This window comes from Tasmannia lanceolata, unplaced genomic scaffold (genome assembly GCF_043159265.1).
Source record: "Tasmannia lanceolata isolate RefF3 unplaced genomic scaffold, GAP_Taslan_0.1 ptg000023l, whole genome shotgun sequence".
Taxonomy (NCBI): domain Eukaryota; kingdom Viridiplantae; phylum Streptophyta; class Magnoliopsida; order Canellales; family Winteraceae; genus Tasmannia; species Tasmannia lanceolata.
This window is the reverse complement of record NW_027518700.1, coordinates 37402183-37427160: the sequence shown is the minus strand read 5'-3', so window position 1 is coordinate 37427160 and position 24978 is coordinate 37402183. Positions and strand designations below refer to the sequence as shown.

At 40.3% G+C, this 24978-nt stretch overlaps 1 protein-coding gene and 1 pseudogene across 2 annotated transcripts; one reads left to right on the top strand and one right to left on the bottom strand.

The window, feature by feature from the left end:
* Positions 1–5342: 5342 nt before the first annotated feature.
* LOC143856064 (uncharacterized) lies at positions 5343–5807 on the bottom strand. Its single transcript, XM_077366102.1, has one exon. The coding sequence runs from the start codon at positions 5805–5807 to the stop codon at positions 5343–5345; it is 465 nt and encodes a 154-aa protein (XP_077222217.1).
* An 11851-nt stretch (positions 5808–17658) lies between these two features.
* Positions 17659–23893, top strand: LOC143856402 (ATP-dependent zinc metalloprotease FTSH 8, mitochondrial-like; annotated as a pseudogene). The gene is made up of 4 exons (XR_013238188.1): positions 17659–18037; positions 18191–18958; positions 21833–22060; positions 22948–23893. The product of XR_013238188.1 is annotated as an ATP-dependent zinc metalloprotease FTSH 8, mitochondrial-like (transcript).
* Positions 23894–24978: the final 1085 nt, after the last annotated feature.

Genomic DNA, 24978 nt, shown 5'->3' with positions numbered 1-24978 from the left:
TTTTTAGAAAGTGTAAAAAGGTATTGCCATTACCCCTATTGTATGGGATGGGAAAGACTTTTATTCCAAAATTGACGAGATTTCTAGAATAGAAAGTGTTGCCGAGATCTAGAAAGATGAGGAATGAGTTGCCCAATGTGATAACTTTCCCAAAAATATGAGATTGCTGACTTGGAAAGTATCTGAGAAAGATTCTTGGAGTTGAATAATTCCTTCTTTCAAAAGTTAAAGAGTCCAAAATTTTTAGAAGTCCATCCCCCATGTAACCGATGAGAGAGAGAGAGTGGTAATCTTTTTTTCCTTGTGGAAACGTCCACATATATAGAACAGAAGATGACTTGCTAATTTTTCCTTATCTTCAAGATGGACATGCTTGCCTCATTAAATCACCCCAAGATCCAATGTAATCTGGCTTCTTTTAATGCATATCCAACATGACCTAAAAACCTAATATAGGAGGAAACATCATTAACTTAGCAAGTCAGAATTGGAATAGGATTTTCTCACGTTCAGCCATACCCTCCAAATGGCAACTTTGCCTAAAACTCCTTTGACATGCAGAATAGTAACTCTTCCTTATAAACATTACCTTGATTATATGATATTTTTTATTTGGGCAACAATTGCTCTATTAAATAACCCCAAATATTAGAATGTCAAATACATAGTAGCTTCCTTTTGGCTGGCCACAATCACAAGAAGGATGTCCATTGGTTGGTTAAGGTTTAAAACCTTAATAAGAAAATCCGAATGGACTTTGAGAATGGCCAATTACCAATTTGCCGAATTAAACCACAAGTGAGTCCCATTCCATATTAAATGAACATTATGTTTTGTGGGCTCTTAATAATTCCTCCAAAAAAAAAAAAAAATTTCCTCTCACACTCCAATCCTTCAAAGATAAAGTTAACATAAAAGATGAACCCTCTAATAACCCTTGATCTCTATTCCACTGATTAGAACATTGATTGGAATATGACCATCTACCATTCATTCTATATAGTAAATATTTCCACACACTTTGTATCTCTTCATAAATGGCCCAGATCATCCTAATATGATAAACTCTAAAGGGCTAGTGGGCCCCATTACATGACTGAACATTCATGAAATAAAATTCGATCTTCAAAAATGCGGGTGAGCCCACTCATTTTGGTCGAGATCCCTACAATGAAATTTGATTTAAAAATGGGCTGGCTCACATCTGTCCCCATTTTGAAATTCGAATATAAAAATGATATGTGTACTCTCTGACCAAATTCGGACCTTTCAATTTCCCATGGAAAAGTATAGCTGGAACAAAAATGGAAGGAAATGGGATGGATGAGAGATGGGAATTGACGGAAAGCGGTGAAAAATGATCCTAAAATGGAAATTTTCGTTTGCTAAAGCGGAGCAAAATGGGGGTGTCTACATCATGTTGTACGCGTATACATACAAAGTATATACATACACTACACACGTATGTATTATACGTATCCTTGTATGTATACATACGCATCGCCTCGCGTTGTGCACCCTGCCTCATTAATGAGGGACACGCGGCGGCTTTTGGTTCGCGAATGCGAACCACCTCAAGCCTCCAGGGCTATAAGAAGCGGTGATTTACCCCATTCACTTTCACTTTTCACTTCTACTTTCCCTCTGCCTCGCTTCTGCTCTGCCTGCTCGGGTCTGCGATTAGCTTTGTGGTCGTTGGCGTTGCCAAATTAGGTGCCTTCGGACCGGTAATCCTCTTTTTAGCACGTCTTTACTTTATTTGATTTTGGCTTTCTCCATCTTTCTTTTTTTTTAATTCTTGATATCCAATAGTAGCTCTAGTTCTGAGTCAGGCTCTAGATCGTCCTTGGGGGAATCTGCCTCTGGTAGCAGTTCGGGGTCAAGTTCGTCGAAAAGGACCAAATCTGATCAGACCAGGGTTCCCGGCCTGTACATGGCAGGCCATAGGGTGAATGTAGTTGCCGTTGACGAGCTTGTAGATAGTGGGGATGAGGTGATTTTAGACTTAAACACCACTCCAATCCGAGCGGATGGCCCCTATCGGGCAGAGGTTAACGAGGGGAGTTATATGGCAGAGGCGTCCACCTCTTTTATTCCGGGATGGGCTGCAGATGTTGTAGCTGAGGCTCGGATGGACGCCAATCCCCAATACCATATTCAGGCTCTTTACGTGGAGAACATTCCTAAGCAGTTCAGGTTAAGAGCGGCAATAGAGGGAGATAGGGCTAGTAACGACAGTACTGATGTCTGTGTTTACAATGAGGCCCTAAGAGCTGGACTTAGGTTCCCCTTACATCTCTTTTTTGCTGAGGTTCTCCGATATTACGGCCTGGCTCCGGCTCAGGTTGCGCCGAACTCATGGAGAACGCTAGTCTAAGGTCGTCTCCGAAGAAACTTGTCCATACCGCTGTTCCGTATGTGCGCGCATCTGAAGATGCATAAGGACGGAGGTTGGATCTATATCAGCCAGCGTCCTGAGGTGAAGATGATCACTGGCACCCGAACCTCCATACATAACTGGAAAAACAGGTTCCTCTATGTCGAGGACAGCGAACCTATCGGGCCCTGGCCGGTTCCTTTAAAATGGTCCACACCCGACACGCTTGTGTTAAGTCGCAAGCCGCTCCTGGAGGGCGAGGATAAGCTCACGTTTGCCCAAGTCTGTGAGGAGCTGCAACGAGAGGGCCTGATTCATTGCTCGGAGTTCTCTAGGCAAGAGATCCTGGTCGGCTCGGCATTAGTACTACGACCCAGGCACGTAGGTGGCTTTAGGCTAGCCTTATTCCTGAGCTTTCTTTTTATTTCGTTGTTACTGACACCGGCTTTATTCATGTTGAATTTTAGAGATGCAGAAGCAGTCCGCACTGGAGAAGGTGAGGCATAATGCTTTTGGTAGGGGCCAGAAAAGGAACGCTCCTGAAACTTCGAATCCTGCACCAGTCTAGGACGCACCGTCCAGAGGGAGTAAGCCAACTGTGAAGATCATCGGCGCCTATGGCCGGGGAGCTGGATCCGTGCAGTGTGCGGTCCTCGGAGTTCGGTCTACTCCTGCGTGGCCCGTGAACAACATTTTCCGCCCCAACTGGGCCGTTCAGAAGGGTGACACCGACCTAGGGGACAGCCGGGTAGCCAGGGAGATAATCACCAAGGGCTTGCTGAAGGAGGACAAGCTCAAGGTTCTGAAAGAGCCTCCGGGCACGGCCGAGGAGGCTATGTTTTCTTCAATATACCAGGTACTCTGATTTTTAGTTTGGCTCCTATACATTTGCTGCCTGTCCTGTTATTCATATCCTATCCTTTTATTTGCAGATCGGATGTTACTATAATGACATATGTGAGAAAAGTTGGGGCTTCTCCACATGATTACTCGATCTGAGGCTGAAAACGGCAAGCTGAAGCAGGAAGATGAGGAGCTGAAAAGGTCGATTGATGAGAGGGATAAGGAGATCAGAAGACTAAACGGTGAAATGGCCGCCTAAGGGGGAGAAGGCCCTCGACGCCCTCAACAAGCAAAGAGAGAGAGAGAACCCAAAAGAGGCAGAATGAGGCCGTTCAGAAAAAGGAAGACGAGCTCATCAATATGTCCATTGAGTTGTACAAGTTGGGTTTCACATACTGCCTCGATTAGGTCAAGGGGGCTAACCCAAATATCGTCCTAGAAGGCATTACCCTGCCCAAGACGGAGGCCGGGAAAGTGGACGAGCAGAGCACCCTTCCAACCAGGGGTGTTTTGGAGGCAAACGTCCCTCAGGGGAACGATAGTCGTGAGGATCCTGATCTTCTCATTCTCTTTTGGCCTGTCTTGACCCATGTGATGAATTCTTTTTGTTATGGCCTTGGAGGCTCATTTTTGTACATCTGCCCGCCTCGGCTTTTATGAATGGAGAATATTTTGAATGTCTTAGTCTTACAAGTGCTGGACTTCTTTGCTTTCGCTTCTGCTCGTATATGCTCAAAACTGACCAGACTTGGTTCGCTCCCGGTCTCATTGGGATGAACCGGAGTGAACTAGGCAGTTAACCCGAGCTTAAGAACTTGGATTTTTATTTGAAATGTTGGTTTTCTACCTCGGTTTGTTCCCGACCAGGAGTTGACTCCCGGTCTCATTGGGATGACCCGGAGTGAACCAAACAGTTGTTTAACCCGAACTAAGACACATGGAGAGCTTGCAAAAGATGTAGCCTTTTTCATTTACTTCGAGTTTTGGCGGAATTACAATGGGGTACTCTCCTTGGGCTTTCGAAGGTGACAGGTTATTGGTAGTATCTCCTCAGGTTTTTTGAATTCCAGGCGTTGGGGAGCTGGTGCTCGCCTAGCGTCTCCAGTATGTAACTTCCTGGCCGCACGATTTCTTTCCCTCGATATGGCCCCTTCCAGGTCGGGGAGAGTTTGCCCACCCTTTTGGATTGAGATGCAGCCACCTTCCTCAAGACTAGATCACCCACGCGATGTTCTCTCGGGCGTATTTTCGCGTCGTGGTAATTAGACACTTTTTGTTTATAGGCCGCTACTCTGATGCGGGATTCCTCCCGGACTTCTTCCAGCAGATCTAGGTTTGCACGGAGCCCGTCAGCGTTGAACTACTCGCTGAAGTTGCTGAGCCGGGGGGCGAACACCGATGTCAACTGGAGTTACTGCCTCAATTCCGAAAGTCAAGTTGAAGGGAGACTCCCTAGTTGCTGTACGCGAAGTGGTTCGATAGGCCCACAGGACATGGTACAGCTCGTCTGCCCATCGTCCCGCTTTATCATCCAACCTCTTCTTGATCCCCTGGAGGATAATCCTGTTTGTGACTTCTGTCTGCCTATTGGTTTGGGGTGCGCTACAGCCGTGAACCTCTGCTCGATTTTCAGATCTGAACAAAACTTTCTGAAGCTACGGCTGTCAAACTGCTTGCCATTGTCTGTTATCAGCACGCGAGGTACCCCGAATCTGCAAACCACTGACTTCCAGAAGAAAGTCTGCATGTTCTGCTCTGTGATCTTGGTCAGAGGTTCAGCCCCCGCCCACTTGGTGAAGTAGTCTATAGAGACTGCGACAAATTCGCGTCCTCCGGAGGCTAGTGGGAAAGGTCCTAGGATGTCCATCCCCCATACTGCAAAAGGGAGCGGACTGACGATCGCGGCCATTGGCACAGCTGGTTGATGAATGGTGGGAGAGAACTTCTGACACCTCTCACATTTTTTGGCAAGGTCCAGCCCGTCTCGCCTTAAGGTCGGCCAATATAGGCCTCGCAAAAGCACTTTGATAGCCAGGGAATTGCCCCCCAAGTGTTCTCCGCAGATTCCCTCGTGTGTTTCTTGTAAGGAGTACGATGCGTCGCCCGCCCGGAGGCATTTCAATTAGGGGAGAGTGTATGACCTTTTATACAGGTTCTCACCATCATGGGAGAACCTCGTGGCTTTCTGCACTACTTTGCGTGCTTCTTTCTTCCCTCCAGGAAGCATCCCTTCATGCAGGTAATCAATGATTTCGTCCATCCAACATGGCTCTCTGTCGACCTGCATGACTTTGACAATCTCGCATTCAATGCTGGACTTCTTCAGGAATTCCATGCATATACTCCTGAGATCGGTGTAGCCTGAGGCTGCTAATTTGGATAGTACGTCCGCTTTTGTATTTTCCGTTTTGGGGATCCTAATGACCTCAAAGCTTTTGAACTTGCCAACTAGCTGGCGAACTTTTGCTAGGTACTTGATCATCCGCTCATCGCGGGCTTCGTACGTTCCCTGAAATTGGTTGACGACCAGTTGAGAGTCGCAGTAAGCCTTGAGCCTCTGGGCACGAGTCTGTACTGCTAAGTTCATTCCTGCAATAAGAGCTTCATACTCCGCCTCATTGCTAGATGCACGGAATCCGGACCTTACCACGTAATCCCGAAGTTTTCGGGTCCGGTGAGAATCAGGCCAGCACCACTGCCTAGCTTGTTTGAAGACCCGTCCACATACAATTCCTAGAGCGGTTGTTCATGCGAAGGATTCTGCTCTTCGGGTGCAATTGCCGTTTCCATGTCCACGGGATGAGCCTCCTCGGTTCTGACTTGCCTCCCAAGTGTAGATAATTCTCCACCTGGAGGTTGGACTGTCTCTGTTCCTAGCATAGCATTCATCTTACCTTCTTGTTTTGATTATTAGCAAACTCAAATTGATTAGCCTTTATGGACTAATGTGTTGCTTTGAGGTGTTGTATCATATACAGGATTTCCATGTCATAATCACCATTACACAACTCTTCTCAACACATGGCTTGTGGATCAAGAATGCAAAGGAGACAAGACATTCCAAGAAGACTCAATGGTATACACTATTAGAATGTATTTGGAGTCCTCTTGATTTTATGTTAAATGCACTTTCAAAAGGTTTTCAAAATAGTTTTCATACTTAACTTTTTACATCTTTGAAAACCATACACACACCCAAAAATGTGTTTGAAAACCATGGACTTAAGCCCAAAGACCATAGCTCAAAAGTCCCTGGTTTTTAAAGTTAAAAATGGAATTTTACTCAGGGCTGGTCGACTGGGCTATGCCGGGCGACCGCGGGATGTTAACTGAAATTCCAGAGCATCTCGAAATTTATCGGGCCGGTCGACCGGGGTAAGCCGGGCGACCCCGGATACGTTTCTGTTTCAGATAGCAACAATCAAGTATGGTCTGGGCGGTCGACCTCCATGGGTTCGGTCGACCGCGATAGTATTTTCTGAGCCGAATTTTTATTCAAACAGATTGCCCTCACCGGGCGACCGCCATAGGGCCAGTCGACCGTGCCGGTATGAATTTTGAATTTCAAATGAAAAGCCCGATAAGGACGGGCGACCGCTGTGCCTCTGTCGATCGCCTCGACTGGGAAATAGATCCATTGAGGCTTTCGCAGGTTGTCTTTTTCAACCCTGTAATTTACAGCTTTACCCCCAAACGGTCATATTTTCTTCTGGGCTATATATACACTATCTTAACCTTTCTAAATAACCTTTTTGCAAGATAAAATCACATCTTCTTAAACCTAAACTTTCATATGAAAGGTTAAACCTCTCTGAACTTGAATTTTACATTTTGTCAAGAGGATATCCATATGCTTTACATTTGTATCTATTCCTTGGAGAGTTTGTGAGCTTTAAAAAGTTGTAATCAGCCTATCAAGAGGCATTAAGAGTTCTTTCATTATAATTCTTCATTCTGTATTTGAGGGTCTTCGATTTGGCCCAGAAAGAAAGGTAAATCATTTGTAAGAGGAAGGTGTTCTCGGAAAGGCTTCGTGCGACAGGGTGTGATCCCTTGGAAGTTGAAGGAGTTGGTGTACGGCTTTAAGATTCGCCCGTTGAAGAATCTTATTGGTTAGTGAAGAATCCTAAGGAGGAAAACTTGGAAGAGTGGAGTAGGTCAAGTTGTGACTGAACCACTATAAAACTTGTGCCTTGTGGATGCTTTCTTCTTCTCCTTCTCATTTTTCCACATTGTGGTAATTGGTAATCTCTAACCCAACTTGTGTCTATTTTTTAATCGTACAAGGGCTAGTGAATGCATGCTTAAAGTAACATCCAAACCCTAACTCCTAATATCTTTATTGATTAATCAAGGGTTAAACTTGTTAAGGCTTAATTTGTAAATTGATTTTAGTAATCAAATTAATTAAGCCCCAAATTTTTAAGTAGCCAATTCACCCCCCCTCTTGGGTTGTCACATTGTATTTCACTTGGTATCAAAGCTTAGGCTCTTAAAGAGATTTTTAAATTCAAAATCTACAAGAGATAAAGATCCGTGACAATCCAATGGATTTTGAGCTAGGCCAATCCGCTATAATTCCTCCATTTTTTTATGGAACAAATTTTAAAGATTGGAGAATAAAAATGCTTGCGTATCTCAAATCCATAGACTTTGACATCTTAGATGTCATTGAAAGGGGATTTTTTATTCCAAGAAAATGCACTAAAAATGATGTAAAATTATTTTCATTAAATTCAAAAGCTATCATTATAATATGTTGTGGACTATGTCCTAATGCTTTTGAGAAAGTATCATCATGTACAAATGCAAAAGATATTTGGACAAATCTTGAAAATTTTTATGAGAAAATTAGTAGTCTCTCTTCAAAAGATAAAAATGGTGTTTTTGAACAAAAAGAAACTCTACAAAAATCTTTTGCAAAGGAAAATTCTTTCAAACTTTCAATTTCCGATTTGAAAAAATAAATTGAAAATTTGAAATCAGAGGTTAATGAATGTTTAGAACGAAATAAAAAATTAAGTCATTTGAGCAAAATCTTAATAAACAAAAATGATGACGTAATTAAAAAGTGCATTAGTCTTGGAAAAGAAAAAGAAAGCCTTGATAAAACAAACAAATATTTAAATAAAAAATATAAACTTATTTGTGAGAATGAAGACTAAAAGCTAATTTATCTCAACAAACAAATTGCTTTGAAAGTCAATTAAATGAGATTAAATTAATTAATAAAGAACTCTATTTGAAGAACCAAATAATACAAGAAGAAAAGGACAAACATATTTGTCATCATATGTATTCTTGTGGTTCTAGTTGCTCTTCATCTACCTACACTTATTCATGTTCATATTGTGGTAAATTAGGGCATCACAAATCTAGGTGTAGGCTTCGATTTGTGAAATCAAGCAAGTTTGTGTGGATAAGAAAAGATACACTCCCACACACAAACTTGGTTGGAACCAAATTAATTTGGGTTCCAAAATACCCCACTCAACTCATTATTTGAAATTATCAATATATGGGGTTGTGCTTTAATTGCTATATCATATGAATTCTATCTAGATACTATTCAATAGTGCATTATTTGTATGTAAATCACTTGTGCTTTAATGACATATCATTTCATAAGTAAGCATAGATACATATCATCAGACGTGTTGTTAATAGAATGTATCCTTGCTTATTGAGCTTCATGATCACATCATATATCCTTACAGTCTATAAAGAAAATAAGAAATTACCCCGTTAGACTATATAGTGTACTTTATTGAAAATCGTTTATTGAAATCCATCTAAGTGCAAAAACACACACATATGCACTTAGCATCCACAACTAGAAGAGCTAACATGTCAAACATTGCTAGACATAGATCGACATGTTTCATATTGTGTAGCTAGCAAAATTCATCTAGTGCATCCACAAAGAACTCCATTGAAAACGTATGTCCATTCATCCATTTGAGCTTAAATGATAGAAAAATAGAAATGAATTTTTAGGAGTCCTCACATTGTCTTGGGATCGAGTTTACACGTTCATTAGAATCCCATAAATGCGAGAAAATTAGAAGAAAATTGATTTGTCCACAAAATCCCTCGAAAAATATCAAGAAATTGAAAACAGGGGTGTGGCGGTCGACAGAGTCTCGGAGGGCGACCGCGGAAGGTAATCTGGACAAAAATAAAAAGGAAACAGGTTTGTCGCAGAGGATGACCACGTGAACCCGGACGACCGCGGATGGTCGCGAGTGAAAATTAAAAAAGGACAGTAGCGTCACGACGGACTACCGCGATATCTCGGTCGACCGCGACGATCGAAAACTGCTTTTAAAGGGCTTCCGCCATTTCATTTTTCACTTCCGCCATTTGCCTTTCTCCTATGATTTTTGCTCCTCTTCATCTCTAAATCAATTTTCAGCGTCAAAGCTTCAAGATTAAAGGGTTTTAGTGAGGTTTGATCCATTCCCCTTCTTCCATTTCTCATTCTCTTTCCTTTTTCTTCGTTTCTCTCCACTAAATCTCTTCATTATTTTTGTTCTTCATTTCTCTTACCATATCTCCACCAATCTCTCATCATTCCTCTCTCTAATCCACTTATACTCCATCTTCTTCATCTATTCTTCATCATCCTTCTCAAAACCTCCTTGGTTCTCTCATTTTCTCTTAAAAACCCTAACTCTAAAATGTCGACATCAAGGAAAACCATCATAAGTAAGGGCAAGCGAGCGAGAACCGAATCCGAAGAAGAAGTGTTTCCCACCGAGCCTTTCTTCAACAAAAGAGCAATGCACCGCTATGAAGAATATTCAAAGCGTGTTCTCATTTCTGGAAAAAGGGTGATGTTTAAGGATTTCGACAAATTCCAACTAGGCCGCTCTTCGCTCATCAAGGTTGGCAATTCTTTCTTGAATATAGCACTATAATCTATCCTGAATTGATCAAATATTTATATGCTAATCTTGACATTTCTCAAAACGGTGTTGTGATGAACTCATATCTTAAAAGGGCGGTTGGGCTAAATATAGCTAAACTCTGTAGAATTATTGAGGTGCCCAATGATGGTCAAAGAATTTTCTTCTGGAATAAGAATGAGATTGACAATCACTTCAACATGACAGAGGTATATAGAACCTTAGGAACTCTACCTCCTAAGGGCGAGAAGTTAAATATAGTTGCCAGCTCCAAGAAGGATACTTCTAGATTGATTTACAAAATAGTAGCCTACAATATCACGCCAAGGGTTGGAAATTTTGACGACGTAAAGCCTTTTGAAGCCTTAGTAATCCATTGCATTATGCAGAAAATTAAACTGAATTTGCGATATATCATTTTTGGATAAATGGATGAGGCGGTTAAGAGAGGACACGGAGGACTACCTTTTGGGATGCTCATTACTAAACTTGTAAGACATTGGAAAATTGATATATCAAATGAGCCCTACAAAAACCCTGATCCCATGCTCAACCAAACCACCATTACGCTTATGAGGATCCCTATACCTGGTCAAGAAGGTCCTAGTGTTGTTTCACCAGATGAGATTGATGAGGCTGCAGATGAAGCTAAACGAGTGGCCCAGGTGCAGCAGCAGAGGAGAGCAGATGAGCGATCACAGACTCAACAGCATCAGGCTCCTGCTGCTGGCTCATATGAGGATCTCGCTAGAGATATCACATCCTTGAGGTCTGGTTTAGATACTGTCACGACTAGACTGGAGACTCTCACGACCAGGTTTGATACCCTATCTACTGCCTTTATGACTGCAGAGAGCCAGAGAGCCTCTGATCATGAGAGACTTATGCAGCTTATGGTGAGGCAGCATAGGGAGATGATGCAGGCTTATCAGAGGAGTTAGTCCTCCCGATACTACACCTCCCAGTCTCCATCTCGTGAGCATCAGCCTCCTCCTTCTCAGGATTGACAGATGACCAGCACCTTCTCGGCAACAGTTGCAGTTGATCACATCCTTTGGCTGCCTGATCATTTTTTTTATTCTTTCTTCTCGCCCAGTTTGGGCTTTTGGACATTGTATTTTCATTTTCATCATGGATTATGTTTTATGCTCGATGTGGGCTTTTATTTTGGTCTGTATATGTGCCGAGTATGGGCTCAGATGACTATGTGGATGGTGCCCTAGATGGGCTTGTGGATAGTATGGTTGGATGCCCAGTATGGCCTTTTTGATATATGGATGAATATGCCTTGTATGGCATGATTATGGATGTACAGGATATCTGCCCAGAGGGGCATTATGCTCCATGGTTGATTTTATTTTTCATGTTCAGAGATTATGTGATTTCCATTGTCATTTCTGAATCTCTAACATGTAGTTTTGATGTGAAGAGGGTGTGTCTCTTCCATTACTTATTCATGTATATGGAACCTTATATGTCTTATCTATATATACATGATTTCTTTTGGTTGATATGGATGTGTATTCCTTTGATTGTTTATTATTTTGGTATCCATGTGTTTGTTAGACTGTATTTGTTTCCACTTTATAATCCTATGTCTAATAATCATCCATTCAAAGTATTTCTCTCATTTGAATGGAAAAAAAATTGAAATGGGTATATGTGCTAGAGACAATTACATTTAGATTAATTGCACATAGTCTGAGGGAGCTGTCACTTGCAAATGTATAATCATCTAGGGTCAACAACTCAAACTCAAAAAGTTATTTTATAATTCTGAGCATGTTCATGCTCAGGAAGAGACTTCTCTGCCCTATGATAAGAAAACCCCCATACGAAGCAATTTGTGAATCTAAATGCTAATATCATAAATCTAAGCATATTCTTGCTTAGGTAAAAATTCAATTGCTTTCATAGTTGAAAATGTAACCCAAGTGTTCAAATCATTCACCTTGCATCATTGTACCTTGCCATGCCATTAAACACAGGTTTTACCCAGGGCCAATGACAAATTCATAGGGGGAGAACTCAATGGTTATGTGTTCATGATTATATAGACCAATGTGATGTGTTCACATGGTTTATTGCCCCTATTCTTATGCTTAACTTGCGAATCATTCGATCAAAATTACAACAAAAAAAAAAAACTGCTTATCATGCATTACACATAATTTTTCTTATTATTTCTTTTTGATAAGCATTCTAAGAGCTTAAATATATTATCATGTACAACGCACATAGCTTAGCAAAGCTATTATTCATGTTGACACCCCACTTGCACTTTCACTTGTTTATCCATACCTTTTTCCTGTTGCCAAAAGGGGGAGAATTTTGAGAATTGATTAGGTAGTCCAATTGTATATGCACCACATGTTTTACAGTCATTAATTATATTTGTGCATATAGTGAGGGGGAGCTATGCTCTATTGTGTATATCATATCATGCTAATTCATCTATTTAGTTGATATCTCCTTCCTCCCTAATCAATTTGTTTGCCATCATAAAAAAGGGGAAGAATGTAAGCCCAAGGGTTCCCATGGGTTAATCAGTCATCTTACCTTTTCATTTTGATGATTAGCAAACTCAAATTGATTAGCCTTTATGGACTAATGTGTTGATTTGAGGTGTTGTCTCATATACAGGATTTTCATGTCATAATCGCCATAACACAACTCTTCTCGACACATGGCTTGTGGATCAAGAATGCAAAGGAGCCAAGACATTCCAACAAGACTCAATGGTATACACTATTAGAATGTATTTGGAATCCTTTTGATTTTATGTTAAATGCACTTTCAAAAGGTTTTCAAAATAGTTTTCATACTTAACTTTTTACATCTTTGAAAACCATACATACACCCAAAAATGTGTTTGAAAACCTTAGACTTAAGCCCAAAGACCATAGCCCAAAAGCCCCTGGTTTTTAAAGTTAAAAATAGAATTTTACTCAGGGCCGGTCGACCAGGCTATGCCGGGCGACCGCGGGATGTTAACTGGAATTCCAGGGCATCTCGAAATTTATCGGGCCGGTCGACAGTGGTAAGCCGGGCGACCCCGGATACGTTTCTGTTTCAGATAGAAACAATCTACTATGGTCTGAGCGATCGACCTCCACGGGTCCGGTCGACTGCGATAGTGTTTTCTGAGCCCAATTTTTATTCAAACAGATTGCCCTCGTCGGGCGACCGCCGTAGGCCCAGTCGACTGCGCCGGTATGAATTTTGAATTTCAAATGAAAAGCCCGATAAGGACGGGCGACCGCCGTGCCTCGGTTGACCGCCGCGACTGGGAAATAGATCTGTTGGGGCTTTTGCAAGTTGAATTTTCAACCCTGTAATTTACAGCTTTACCCCCAAACGGTCATATTTCCTTGTGGGCAATATATACACTAGCTTAACCTTTCTAAATAACCTTTTTGCAAGATAAAATCACATCTTCTTAAACCTAAACTTTCATATGAAAGGTTAAACCTCTCTGAACTTGAATTTTACATTTTATCAAGAGGATCTCCATAGGCTTTACATTTGTATCTATTCCTTAGAGAGTTTGTGAGCTTTAAAAAGTTGTAATCAGCCTATCAAGAGGCATTAAGAGTTCTTTCATTGTAATTCTTCATTCTATATTTGAGGGTCTTCGATTTGGCCCGGAAAGAAAGGTAAATCATTTGTAAGAGGAAGGTGTCCTCGAAAAGGCTTCGTGCGAAAGGGTGTGATCCCTTAGAAGTTGAAGGAGTTAGTGTACGGCTTTAAGATTCGCCTATTGAAGAATCTTATTGGTTAGTGAAGAATCCCAATGAGAAAACTTGGAAGAGTGGAGTAGGTCAAGTTGTGACTTAACCACTATAAAACTTATGCCTTGTGGATGCTTTCTTCTTCTCCTTCTCATTTGCACATTGTGGTGATTGGTAATCTCTAACCCAACTTGTGTCTATTTTTTAATCGAACAAGGGTTAGCGAATGCATGCTTAAAGTAACATCTAAACACTAGCTCTTAATATCTTTATTGGTTAATGAAAGGTTAAACTTGTTAAGGCTTAATTTGTAAATTGATTTTAGTAATAAAATTAATTAAGCCTCAAATTTTTAAGTAGCCAATTCACTCTCCCCTCTTGGGTTGTCACCTTATATTTCAAACCTAAAAAATAAGACAACTTTCTATTTGCCTTATTGCCTTCCCATGCATGTGGGGAAATAAGGCAACTTTCCCACCATTGCCGTGGGAAACAAGGCAACATTCCCAACAATCTCCACCATGGCTTGTTTCCCAGCCACCTGAAGATTTTTATGTTGATGTCACCACCGGTTCACTATTGCCGCAAACCACCATTGGCCTTCCAAAGTACCTGCTACACACCCTCAAATCAACTTGGTTCTGACTCCTCCCAATTCGATCAACATGGCCAATGCACATGTGTAGCTGCCCAACCCGTTGACTCACCTAGTAACCTTGGAGAGGGATCTTGATCAATCCTCCCCAATGCAGGTACTGTCATCCTCTCACAATCGTCTGCAACCTGGAAACATGTCTCTGTACCAACTGCGAAAGAGACCCTACGCGTGCACGCGCTACCACTTCGCTTCCAGCTAACCATCGAGATCCTGGGAACACTAGTCACCGTGTCCCCAATCAGATGATATAATCCACCACACATCTCTCCTTTCATCAGAACCCTACAACCGCATGTGATTTTCATGGCTCCACCTGCAGCTGTAAACCTACAACCCCTGGAGTCCAACCGGCCAAGAGACACTAGATTCCTTCGCAACTTTGGGACATACGCCACACCACCCAAAGTACGAACTACTCCATCAAACATTTTGATCTTCACCGTCCCAACTCCCGTGACTTCACAAGTAGACCCGTCACCCAGGGACACTACACCCGCCCTTGCATCCTGGGACATATCAAAATATTCCCTCCTAGAGCATACATGAACAGAGCACCCTGAATCTAAAATCCATTCATCATGAGGAGAAGTGTGATTACCTGTGGAGACTGTGAGAACTTCTCCAAACACTTCGCTCTGCTCATCCGTCGCCACCACAGTATTCATAGCACCATTGTCCTCCTGGTCAGCTCGATTTGGACAATCCCGCTTGATATGGCCATATTCCTTGCAAAGGTAACACTGCACGCCCTTTCGGTCAACCCTGGATCTTGACCTTCCTTTACCAGATCCCCTGTCAAACGACCTTCCTCTTTGATTCCCACCATGAACAACCAACCCATGCTCTTCATTTCCACCAAGAACAGGTTTCTTGCTCATCTCATTCGATAAGAGCGATGCCGTGACTTCCTCCAAATTTATCGTATCCTTGCCATACAGTAAAATCGTCACCAGGTTGTCATACGATTCAGGAAGTGAAAAAAGAAGTAATAGGGCCTTATCTTCTTCCTTCAACATTTCATCAACCTTGTGGAGCTGATCCACAAGCCCGTTGAACACCGTAATGTGTTCCAGAAGATCCCCGACTTCCTCCATCGTCAGCCCGTACAATTGCCACTTTAGATACAATCGGTTGGCCAAGCTTTTTGACATATAAAGCTTTTCCAATTTCTCCCATAATTTAGGCGCATCTTCCTCTTCCATAACGTTAAACATAACGCTATATGCAAGACATAGTCGAATCGTGCTGACCGCCTCGACTCTATGTCTTGCCACTCGGCACCCGTCATCTTCTCCGGCTTCCCATCCTTTTCCTTCAACGCCTTTGCCAAGCCCTGTTGAACTAGGATGTCCTTCACACTCATCTGCCATAGGGTGAAACTGCCCTTTCCGTCAAATCTATCGATGTTGAACTGGGTAGAACTCAATTTTACCGCCATCTCAGATTACTCCGCAGTTCAGGGTGTAGCGCTCCACTTCGAACAAGAATCTTTCTTGGATAATCTTTCTACTCCCAAAGATCGCTCTTACCGCGATCCCACCACAACACCCACAATCACTCCACCCGGCCTCAACGATCACTCCACCTGAGCTCTGATACCACTTGTTGAGAAAACCCGCCGGGCAATCCGATCCGATCGTGTACAAATTAACGGAAAAAATAATAAATCAAGCCACAAGATGAACACTAAGATTTTACGTGGTTCGGCCAAGCCTACTCCAGGGGCGAGAAACACGATCTTCCACTATGAGAAAAACAATATACAAGGATTACAATTGATTAATCGCAAACCCTCAACCCTTTCCTTGCTCCTCAAACCCAAGACCATACACCGAGAAAAACCTGAGAGAAAACTCCAAGAGAAACCCAAGAGAATAACCCAAGAAGAAAACCCAAAGATAAAACCCTCTATTCTTCTTCTTCTTCTCTCTCTCTCTTCCTCTCTTTTCCTTTGGCAGCCGACACACCAAAGAGTCCTCACTCTACCAAGAGAGTGAAACTTTCTTCTTTATACTTAGGTTTTGGAAAAACCTAAAAAACAACACAACTTTCTATTTGCCTTATTGCCTTCCCATGCATGGTGGGAAATAAGGCAACTTTCCCACCGTTGTCGTGGGAAACAAGGCAATATTCCCAACAGCATGCATTTTGCAAGTTCTTTATTAGGTGTGGCTTGTACAACCCCTTTCCTTTTCCCCATTTATGAGTCAAACCTTATCCTCTTCGACTAGTGGCTACTGCTACCTGTATTATATTCTCATCAAGTCTTTCATTAACTTTTTAATATTGACAGTTTCTGTAATCTTGATGTGTTGGGCTTTTCTTGCTTTTAATCATAATGGCACATACATCTTATTTCAGCTTTAGTGGTTCAACTCAAGGTTTTAAATTTCGGTTATGGTTTCTGTTTCGGTCATCAGCGAAACGAAAACATTTTGGGTTCAGTAGGAAATTTTGGCCAAAATCTTATAAAATCTCGAAAATATTTCAGTACAAATCCATGTAAGATTCTTCACCACTGGTTTTTCTTTCTATTTTTTGTCGTTTTTAGGACAAATTTAAAGGAATCCCATTCTTCTTTCTTTTCTGTGAGTGGAGTTGATTTTTGTCGTGATTTCTATAGATATGTCGTCATTTCGACATAAACTTTTGTTATTTATCTGAAACATTGTATGTTTCAGGCAAAATCCCGAAACTTCAAGGAAAATCTTGTATTTTTCCGAAACCATGTGGATTTCGTTTTGGTAGTAGACAAAATCAAACGGCTTAAATAAAAAGTTTCGGTTGAAATTTAAAACCATGGTTAACATATTTACATCTTTCTTCATTAGTTCCATATCATAATACTTTAGTGGGGGCTTTTCAACTAGAGGTCCGAATTTTGAACGTGGATTTGATCTGTTTTACAATCATTGCATTAGGCCATATTACAGTTTTTTTCTAATGCCTTTATGATCAGTACATTAGCACATGTTCTTGCTGACTTGCTGTAAATACACTATTTATTTATGGACTGAAATTTTTTTTTGTTTCTATTCTGAAATCAAATGCCTTGTATGTCTTTTATTCTCGGATCAGTTTTCAAGACTTTAAAAACAAGCTTCTAGAACGTCGTGTAGTCGATCACATTGTTGTTTCCAATAAATCTGCTACAAAAGTGTACGTCAGGAGCTCTCGAACTATGACAGGTTCCCTTGATAGAAGAAGGGGGATCCATTATATGTTTCATTTTAACATTGGGAGCGTTGAATTGTTTGAAAAGAAGTTGGAGGCAGCCCAGGCAACACTAGGGGTAGACCCTCATGATTATGTTCCTGTAATGAATGTCTCTAAAATAGTTTGGTACCAAGAGTTGCTGAGATTCTCTTAAATAGGATTGGTTGTGGGGTTACTCTTATACATGGGGAGAAGAATGCAAGGTGGTTTTGGCGTAGGTGGGAGTGACGGAAGCGGTAGTCAAGGAATATTTAATAATGGGAAAGCTAATGTGACAAAATTGGATAAGAATTCCAAAAACAAGGTGAGCTATGCTTCTTTCACTTCGTTATTGGTATTACTTTTCCTTAAACATATTTTTCAAAGAATTAGTTTGCTGTGATGAAGTTGCAATGATTTTTTCGTCCAAGTATTTTTCAAACATTTAGATGGAAATTGAAATGCTTTTATTGTGCAGGTATTTTTCAAAGATGTGGCTGGATGTAATGAAACGAAGCAAGAAATCATGGAATCTGTACACTTCCTCAAGAACCCTAGGAAGTATGAGGACCTAGGATCAAAAATTCCCAAAGGTGCTCTTCGTGTAGGAGCTCGAGAAACAGGAAAGACACTTCTTGCAAAAGCAACTGCAGGCGAATCTGCTGTTCCCTTTTTATCTATTTCTGGTTCAGATTTTATGGAAATGTTTGTTGGGGTTGGACCATCCAGGGTGAAGAGCTTGTTTTTAGAAGCTAGATAGTGTGCACCAAGCATAATTTTTATCGATGAAATTGATGGAATTGGTCGAGCAAGGGGCCGTGGGAGCCTCATGGGTGCAAACGATGAGCGTGAGACTACTCTTAATCAGTTGCTTGAAGAAATGGATGGATTTGGAACAACTGATGGGGTTGTTGTACTTGCTTGCACTAATAGGCCGGACGTTTTAGACAAGGCCTTGTTGAGACCGGGTCGATTTGATCGTCAAATTTCCATTGATAAACCTGACATCAAAGGCCGCGACAACATATTCCAGATCTATCTCAAAAATCTTAAACTTGATAGTGAACAATCATTTTACTCCCAAAGACTTGCAGCATTGACACCTGGATTCACTGGAGCTGACATTGCAAATGTTTGTAATGAAGCTGCTTCGATTGCTTCAAGAAATGAGGAAACAGAGGTCATAATGGAACATATTGAGGCAGCTATAGATAGGGTCATTGGTGGCTTGGAGAAGAAAAACAAGGTAACTTATCTCCGCTTTTAACATTTTTTTCTTATCCATTTATTCTATTTATTTTATTTTTCTTGCACTGCGCCACGTTTACATCCTATTCTATTCATTTCATTTATGGATATCTTATTTTTCAGTCGCCATTACATTATTTCATAAGTGCTATGATTCAGAAATCTAATACCTTTATTAAACTAGTAAAATAAATATTTTGTTTTATAGGTAAGCAATCACTATCCAATAGGTAATTTTGTATGGGGTGGATGGTATCAAACGCAGTCAGTTACTTTTTGGGGTAACCGGCAACAAAGACACAATGGGACATCTCCCACTCTCTGTCTCCCGTAGATTGAAAGAAAACCACGAGAAATTGAAAGTTTTTTAAATTACAAAGCATATGGGCGAAACTATAAGATGGTTTGTCTTTAACCTTGAAAAAGTGAAAGTCGTTGATTCAGACATGCATTTTTGAATCATTTACTGTGGCCTTAAATGATAAATCATATTGTTGGATTGATGAAGTGGTTTGTGTTTCACTTAAAATCCTGAAGCATGAATTTAACTACACCGAAAGGGAGGAGTAGAAGGAAAATAAATATTAGGAACATCATACCAATCCTTAATAAGATCATGGAAAATTTTGGCATATGCTAATATGTACTAACAATTTGCTTCACATAATAATCAGCTACCAAGCCATGAAAAAATCAAACTACAAAAAGAGTGGTTTATGTCATAAGATCTGAAACCCATGATTAACGTAAATCCATGAATCCATTAATAGATAAGTAATTACTTGTTAAAAATAGTACCCTAAAGTAAAAACAATTCACATACAAAACCAACTTATAGCTGAAATTTAAAAATTCAAATTTAAGTAAGAAATAAATCATTGATTAAAGTCATTGATAGGAAACAGAATAATAGTTGAAATAAAGAAAAAAATCAACTTGCCAAGTGGGGACATTTCACAAATGATCTTTGAAATGTTGACCATAACAAGTTTTCCCTGTGATTACATTTCAAAAAGTATCTAATAATTCCAAAGAATACTCAAAAACATCATAAAATCCAGCAAGCAAAAAATGTCATAAGAAATATGAGAAGCCCAAAAGGTTGTGTCACTGGCGCACTGGGTAAAATAAAGGCTACATTATACATATACTCACTAATATTTTTTGCAACAAAACCAATGCCGTCCCATTACAGTACTCCAAGTATCCCAAGACTTCTAACTTCTTTGCGCCCCTCTGGAAAAATAGAGAAACATGAAAAGACCTAGTAGGTATCCATTAGAAAATTATCTAATTTTTTTTGTCAGAAGTACATCTTGTTGTTAATGGAACCAATTATATATGAAAGCATATTTCAATAAATAAAGTCCTTTGAGATTTTAATAGAAAAACCACAAGGAACGTATGATAAGATGATTGTTCTAGAAGCTTTTAAACCAAATAAAGTATACCTTTTGTGAAATGGCAAGAGTATGAAACACCAAAACATAAACAAAATCACTGCCAATGGAGTTTTTTTACCTGCTGAGTTGCTCAATTGAAACAGTAGCAGCTAAATAAAGATCCCCATTTGGTGTTCTACGATCAACAATATGCCATTTGTCACAAACACTTCAACAATTTCCATCTTTTCCTGTGCATCTTAGGATCAAATTTTCTTCCATTTTCCAATTTTTATCTGTGGAGAAGTCACTTCATTCAAAAGGTTTTGTGTCTTTAGAAACCATGAGTTTAGCTTTTCTTGGTCTGCACCTTTCATGGAGAAGGAAGTATTTTCAGTTGGCCCAAACTACATTAGCAATCATCCAGGTTGATAGTTTCTTCAATATATTTTGGAGATGTCATAAGCCATGACAATCAAGTATATGATACATTAGCAATCATCCAGGTTTCCATACACATCAAGTCTTTATTGTGATATACAAAAAATAAGAGCAATGTGCAAATGAGAAAGTACTGATATCATACATGAAGTACTATACTCGAACATAAAACAAAGGATTGAGATCCATCCTAATAAATATCTGCATGTTTTTTCTATTCAAAAACTCATATGATCCATGCAACACAGAGTATTTCAAGTCCCCTGCTGCTCACCATTTCTAGCATCATGTTGATTTTGTTCATAATTTTAAAACTCCCCCATATCAACAGGACTCCCCTGAGTTGACTCCATTTTCCCTTGGCAGCGTTCCGCATTTTTCCCCACAGAGTCAATAAAAAATCCTTTGACTCTTCCGAGTTATGACCACGTCAACCAAGTACTCAGCCATGCCAAACGTGTTCTTGGCCGCGTCTGCGCCGAGTCGACAACAATTTTTCTTGCCCGCATTTTGACCCGCATCCACCATTTTAAACACTGATTTTGATAGTCACATTTACTGCTAAAAACAGAAGTCGTCTGGTCATTTTAGCCTTCATATTACTGTATGAATGTTTGCTTTTCATTTTGCTGTTGGCACATCTACAAAGTTGGGTATAAAAAATGGTATCTGAAAATAAGACTCCTGTTGCGCTAGCCATGTGTCATATTCGCAAGTGATTTTACTTTTACTTCTGTTTCTATCAATATTCTTGTAATTTGTATGCAAAATCACTGATTTCTTTCTTTCAAGATTATAACTGCCAAAAATAAAAGAAATCTATTTATGTGTTAGCCTTCATGTTTGCTTGTCGATTGGCAGTTTACACATTCACAGTGTCAAGTATAAGGAAATAGATTCCATGTCCCCTATTTCTACGTTACGTTCGCAAGTCATTTCGTTAGATACTTTTCTATCGATATTTTTTTAATTTGTATTGAAAAATCAATAATTTCTTTCTTCAATCTTAAGAACTAGCTACGAACTATATTTCCTTGTTTGGTTAACAGGTTATTAACAAGCTGGAACACAGAATGGTAGCTTATTATGAATCAGGTCGTGTGGTTGCTGGATAGTTTCTTGAGCATGCAGAGCCGCTACTTAAAGTCAAAATTGTTCCTCGTGGAACTGTGGCATTGGGTTTTGTACAGTACCATCCATACGCGAACCTACTCATGACCAAAGAGCAGCTCCTCGATATTACTTGCATGAACTTAGGTGCGTGAGCAGATGAACAGGTAACAATGATGTGTCCACTTTGCCCTCTACATCTTTCTGGAATATTAAATGTGTATATTTATAGTGAAGCTAGGGAAATTCCCATAGAAACCGCCCATGAACACTAAAAATGGGAGATGTGCTGTGAGATGCATAACCACCTCCGAAACTTAAACACAACAAAGTTTAGAGACCAGACTACTAATATTTTATCCGTGATATCTGTTGATTTTTTTATATGCAGACTCTTTTTTTTTCTTAATTATGGATACCTTCCCCACTACACATTTCACTCAAAATTAAACTAGAAAACTTAGGACTTTGAAGTTCGGGTCAATTTGAAGCATTATTTTTTGTATTGCGTGACAGCATGAATTTTGATTTCGTTGACCAAATATTGTGCATTTTTTCCCTATTTGAACAGATTTTCTTAATGTTCTTTGGACCCATTTACTTCTCACCTTGATCTGGGCAACTGGTTGCCTTAATTAATCTCAGCTGTTGTTCAAGAGCTACTTTAACATGGATTGCCTTAATTTTGATTGCCCATCCACTTTTAAACTACTTTAACATGTTTCTCTTCTGGACAATTTCAAGAGCGTTTTTCTACTTTGAGGAATTCAAAATCGTTTTTTGACTGTCACGCTTTACCAGCACCTAAAAAAATTCATGAAAGTTTCTGCTAATGCTTTTACATCATCCTCTAGTAATGTAGGCCTTTATCTTCACCAAGATGAATTTCCAAATTGCTGAGTTCACTTCATTTCCACATCAAATCCATGTAAGCACTTTTTGATCTGTTGGACTCAAACGATTTGTAATGTCTGCAGTTGATCTTATAATGATTTGAATTCAGTGTATGGAACCATTCTAACTATGTAAATGCTTGGTTTCCTATTCGGTGCAGATTTTGATTGGGAAGGTCTCAACTGGAGCCCAGAACGACTTGGAGAAAGTGATGAAGATGACCTACGCCCAAGTCGCCGTTTATGGTTTCAGTGACAAAATTGGGCTTCTGTCGTTCCCTCAGAGGGAGGATATGTACGAAATGTCCAAGCCCTATAGCAGCAAAACGGCAGCAATAATCGACAATGAAGTGAGGGATTGACTGCGTGGCGAAGGCTTATAGCCTCACTTTGGCCTTAATCGAAGAACACAAAGAGCAAGTGGCTCAGATTGCAGAGCTACTGCTTGAGAAGGAAGTCCTACACCAAGAGGACTTGGTTCGAGTTCTGGGAGAGCCCCGGTTCAAGCCACGTTAACTGACTAATTATGATAACTTCAGGTGAGGATTCAAAATTGAAAATGAGAAACAACTCCCAGCGGATGGGATTGTAGGGGACGGCACACCATCATCATCACTCGATGTGGGGGAGGTGGTGCCGGGTTAGTGGAAGAGGTTGTTTGTAATTGTATATTGGTAAACTAATTGTTCAAACTCAACATCTTCATAATGATATGTATTTTTCTGTCCTAAACATCCCATAGTGCAGGTGTAAGAATGCCGTATAAGTTTTACTGCTTGACCTCCTACTTATGTAAAAGTTAACTTCAAGAAACCTTGAGGGGAAGGGTACTTTTGAGCGGCCTGCTGTGAACTTTGACTGCCTACAAAGATATTGTGCAAGATGTAAGCTTTTGGTAGAATGATTTGACATTGAATTCCTCAGAAGTGCATCAGGTCCAAACCCTTGTATGAAGCTGATATCTTAATGCATTGCGATTCCAATATCTGCAATAATCAAGTCATTAAGCCTATCTCCTTGTCCTCGAGATTTCTTAAGTTCAGCTTTCACGAAACGCTGTTTTCCCTGTGCTCCTTGCACTCCCTAACCCATATGCCCTTCTTCGACACTACTATGAATATATCTGGGAACATTTCTTTTAACGAGGCTTTCGAACACCACTTTTTTGTGCAGAATTTGATTCTCTCCCCTGAGTACACTGAACCGGATTCCTTTATTAAACTTTAATTTTTGGTTTAGGATGTCTCACAAAACTGTCACACTCCTCCACTACGTCGGCACCACCACCTACCCATCTAGCAAAGTTGACGATGTGCGTCCCCCGTGATCCCACCCTCTGGGGTTGTTTCTCATTTTCAACTTGGAACCCTTGCCTGAACTTATCATAATTAGTCGGCTCCCCCAGGACCCGAAGCAAGTCATCTTGGTGTAGAGCCTCGTTCTCAAGCAACAGCTCTTCAATCTAAGCCACTTGCTGTTTATGTTCTTCTATCAACACTAAAGTGTGGTGATAGGCCTTGGCCACCCATTATCTCACCTCACTTTCAATTATCACCCCCGTTTTGCTAACATAGTGTATTTATTGCATATGGTATTCTTTATCTATCCTATTTTCAAGTCTTTGATTTTCTTTTTTTTTATAATTTCTCTGCCTTAGAAGCCTTGAATCCTTAGCCTATGATCAAATGGAGTGCGCCTTTTTCACAGGTTTCGGTGCATGACCCATCCATACTATTCATGTAAAAAACATGGACCTCATAATTAAGTTGAGTCCAATAATCGGTTTGCACTCACACTCGGATCTCAAGATCCAAAACAAACTGGGCCTTAGATGGTTGTATTGTGTCAAAGTCGAAAAACACTCTACGTAGGAAAGCATGTTAAGTAGTTTAAATGAGGTTGGGCAATAGATAGGTGTGTTCTTGAACAATGGCTAGGGACCAATTAAGGCAACAACTTACCCAGATCAAATGGGTCAAATAACATAGATCATCTGTTCATGAAGAAAAAATAGCATGAATTTGGGTCCTCTAAATGAAAATGCATGCTGTCAAAACACAACAAATAATGTTTAAAATTGACTCCAGCTTCAAAGTCCTAAGTTTTCCTGTTTACTTTTGAGTGAATCCATTTGTGTGTGTAGTGGGATGTATTCATGATAAAAAAAAACCAGCCTGCATATAAATAGATCA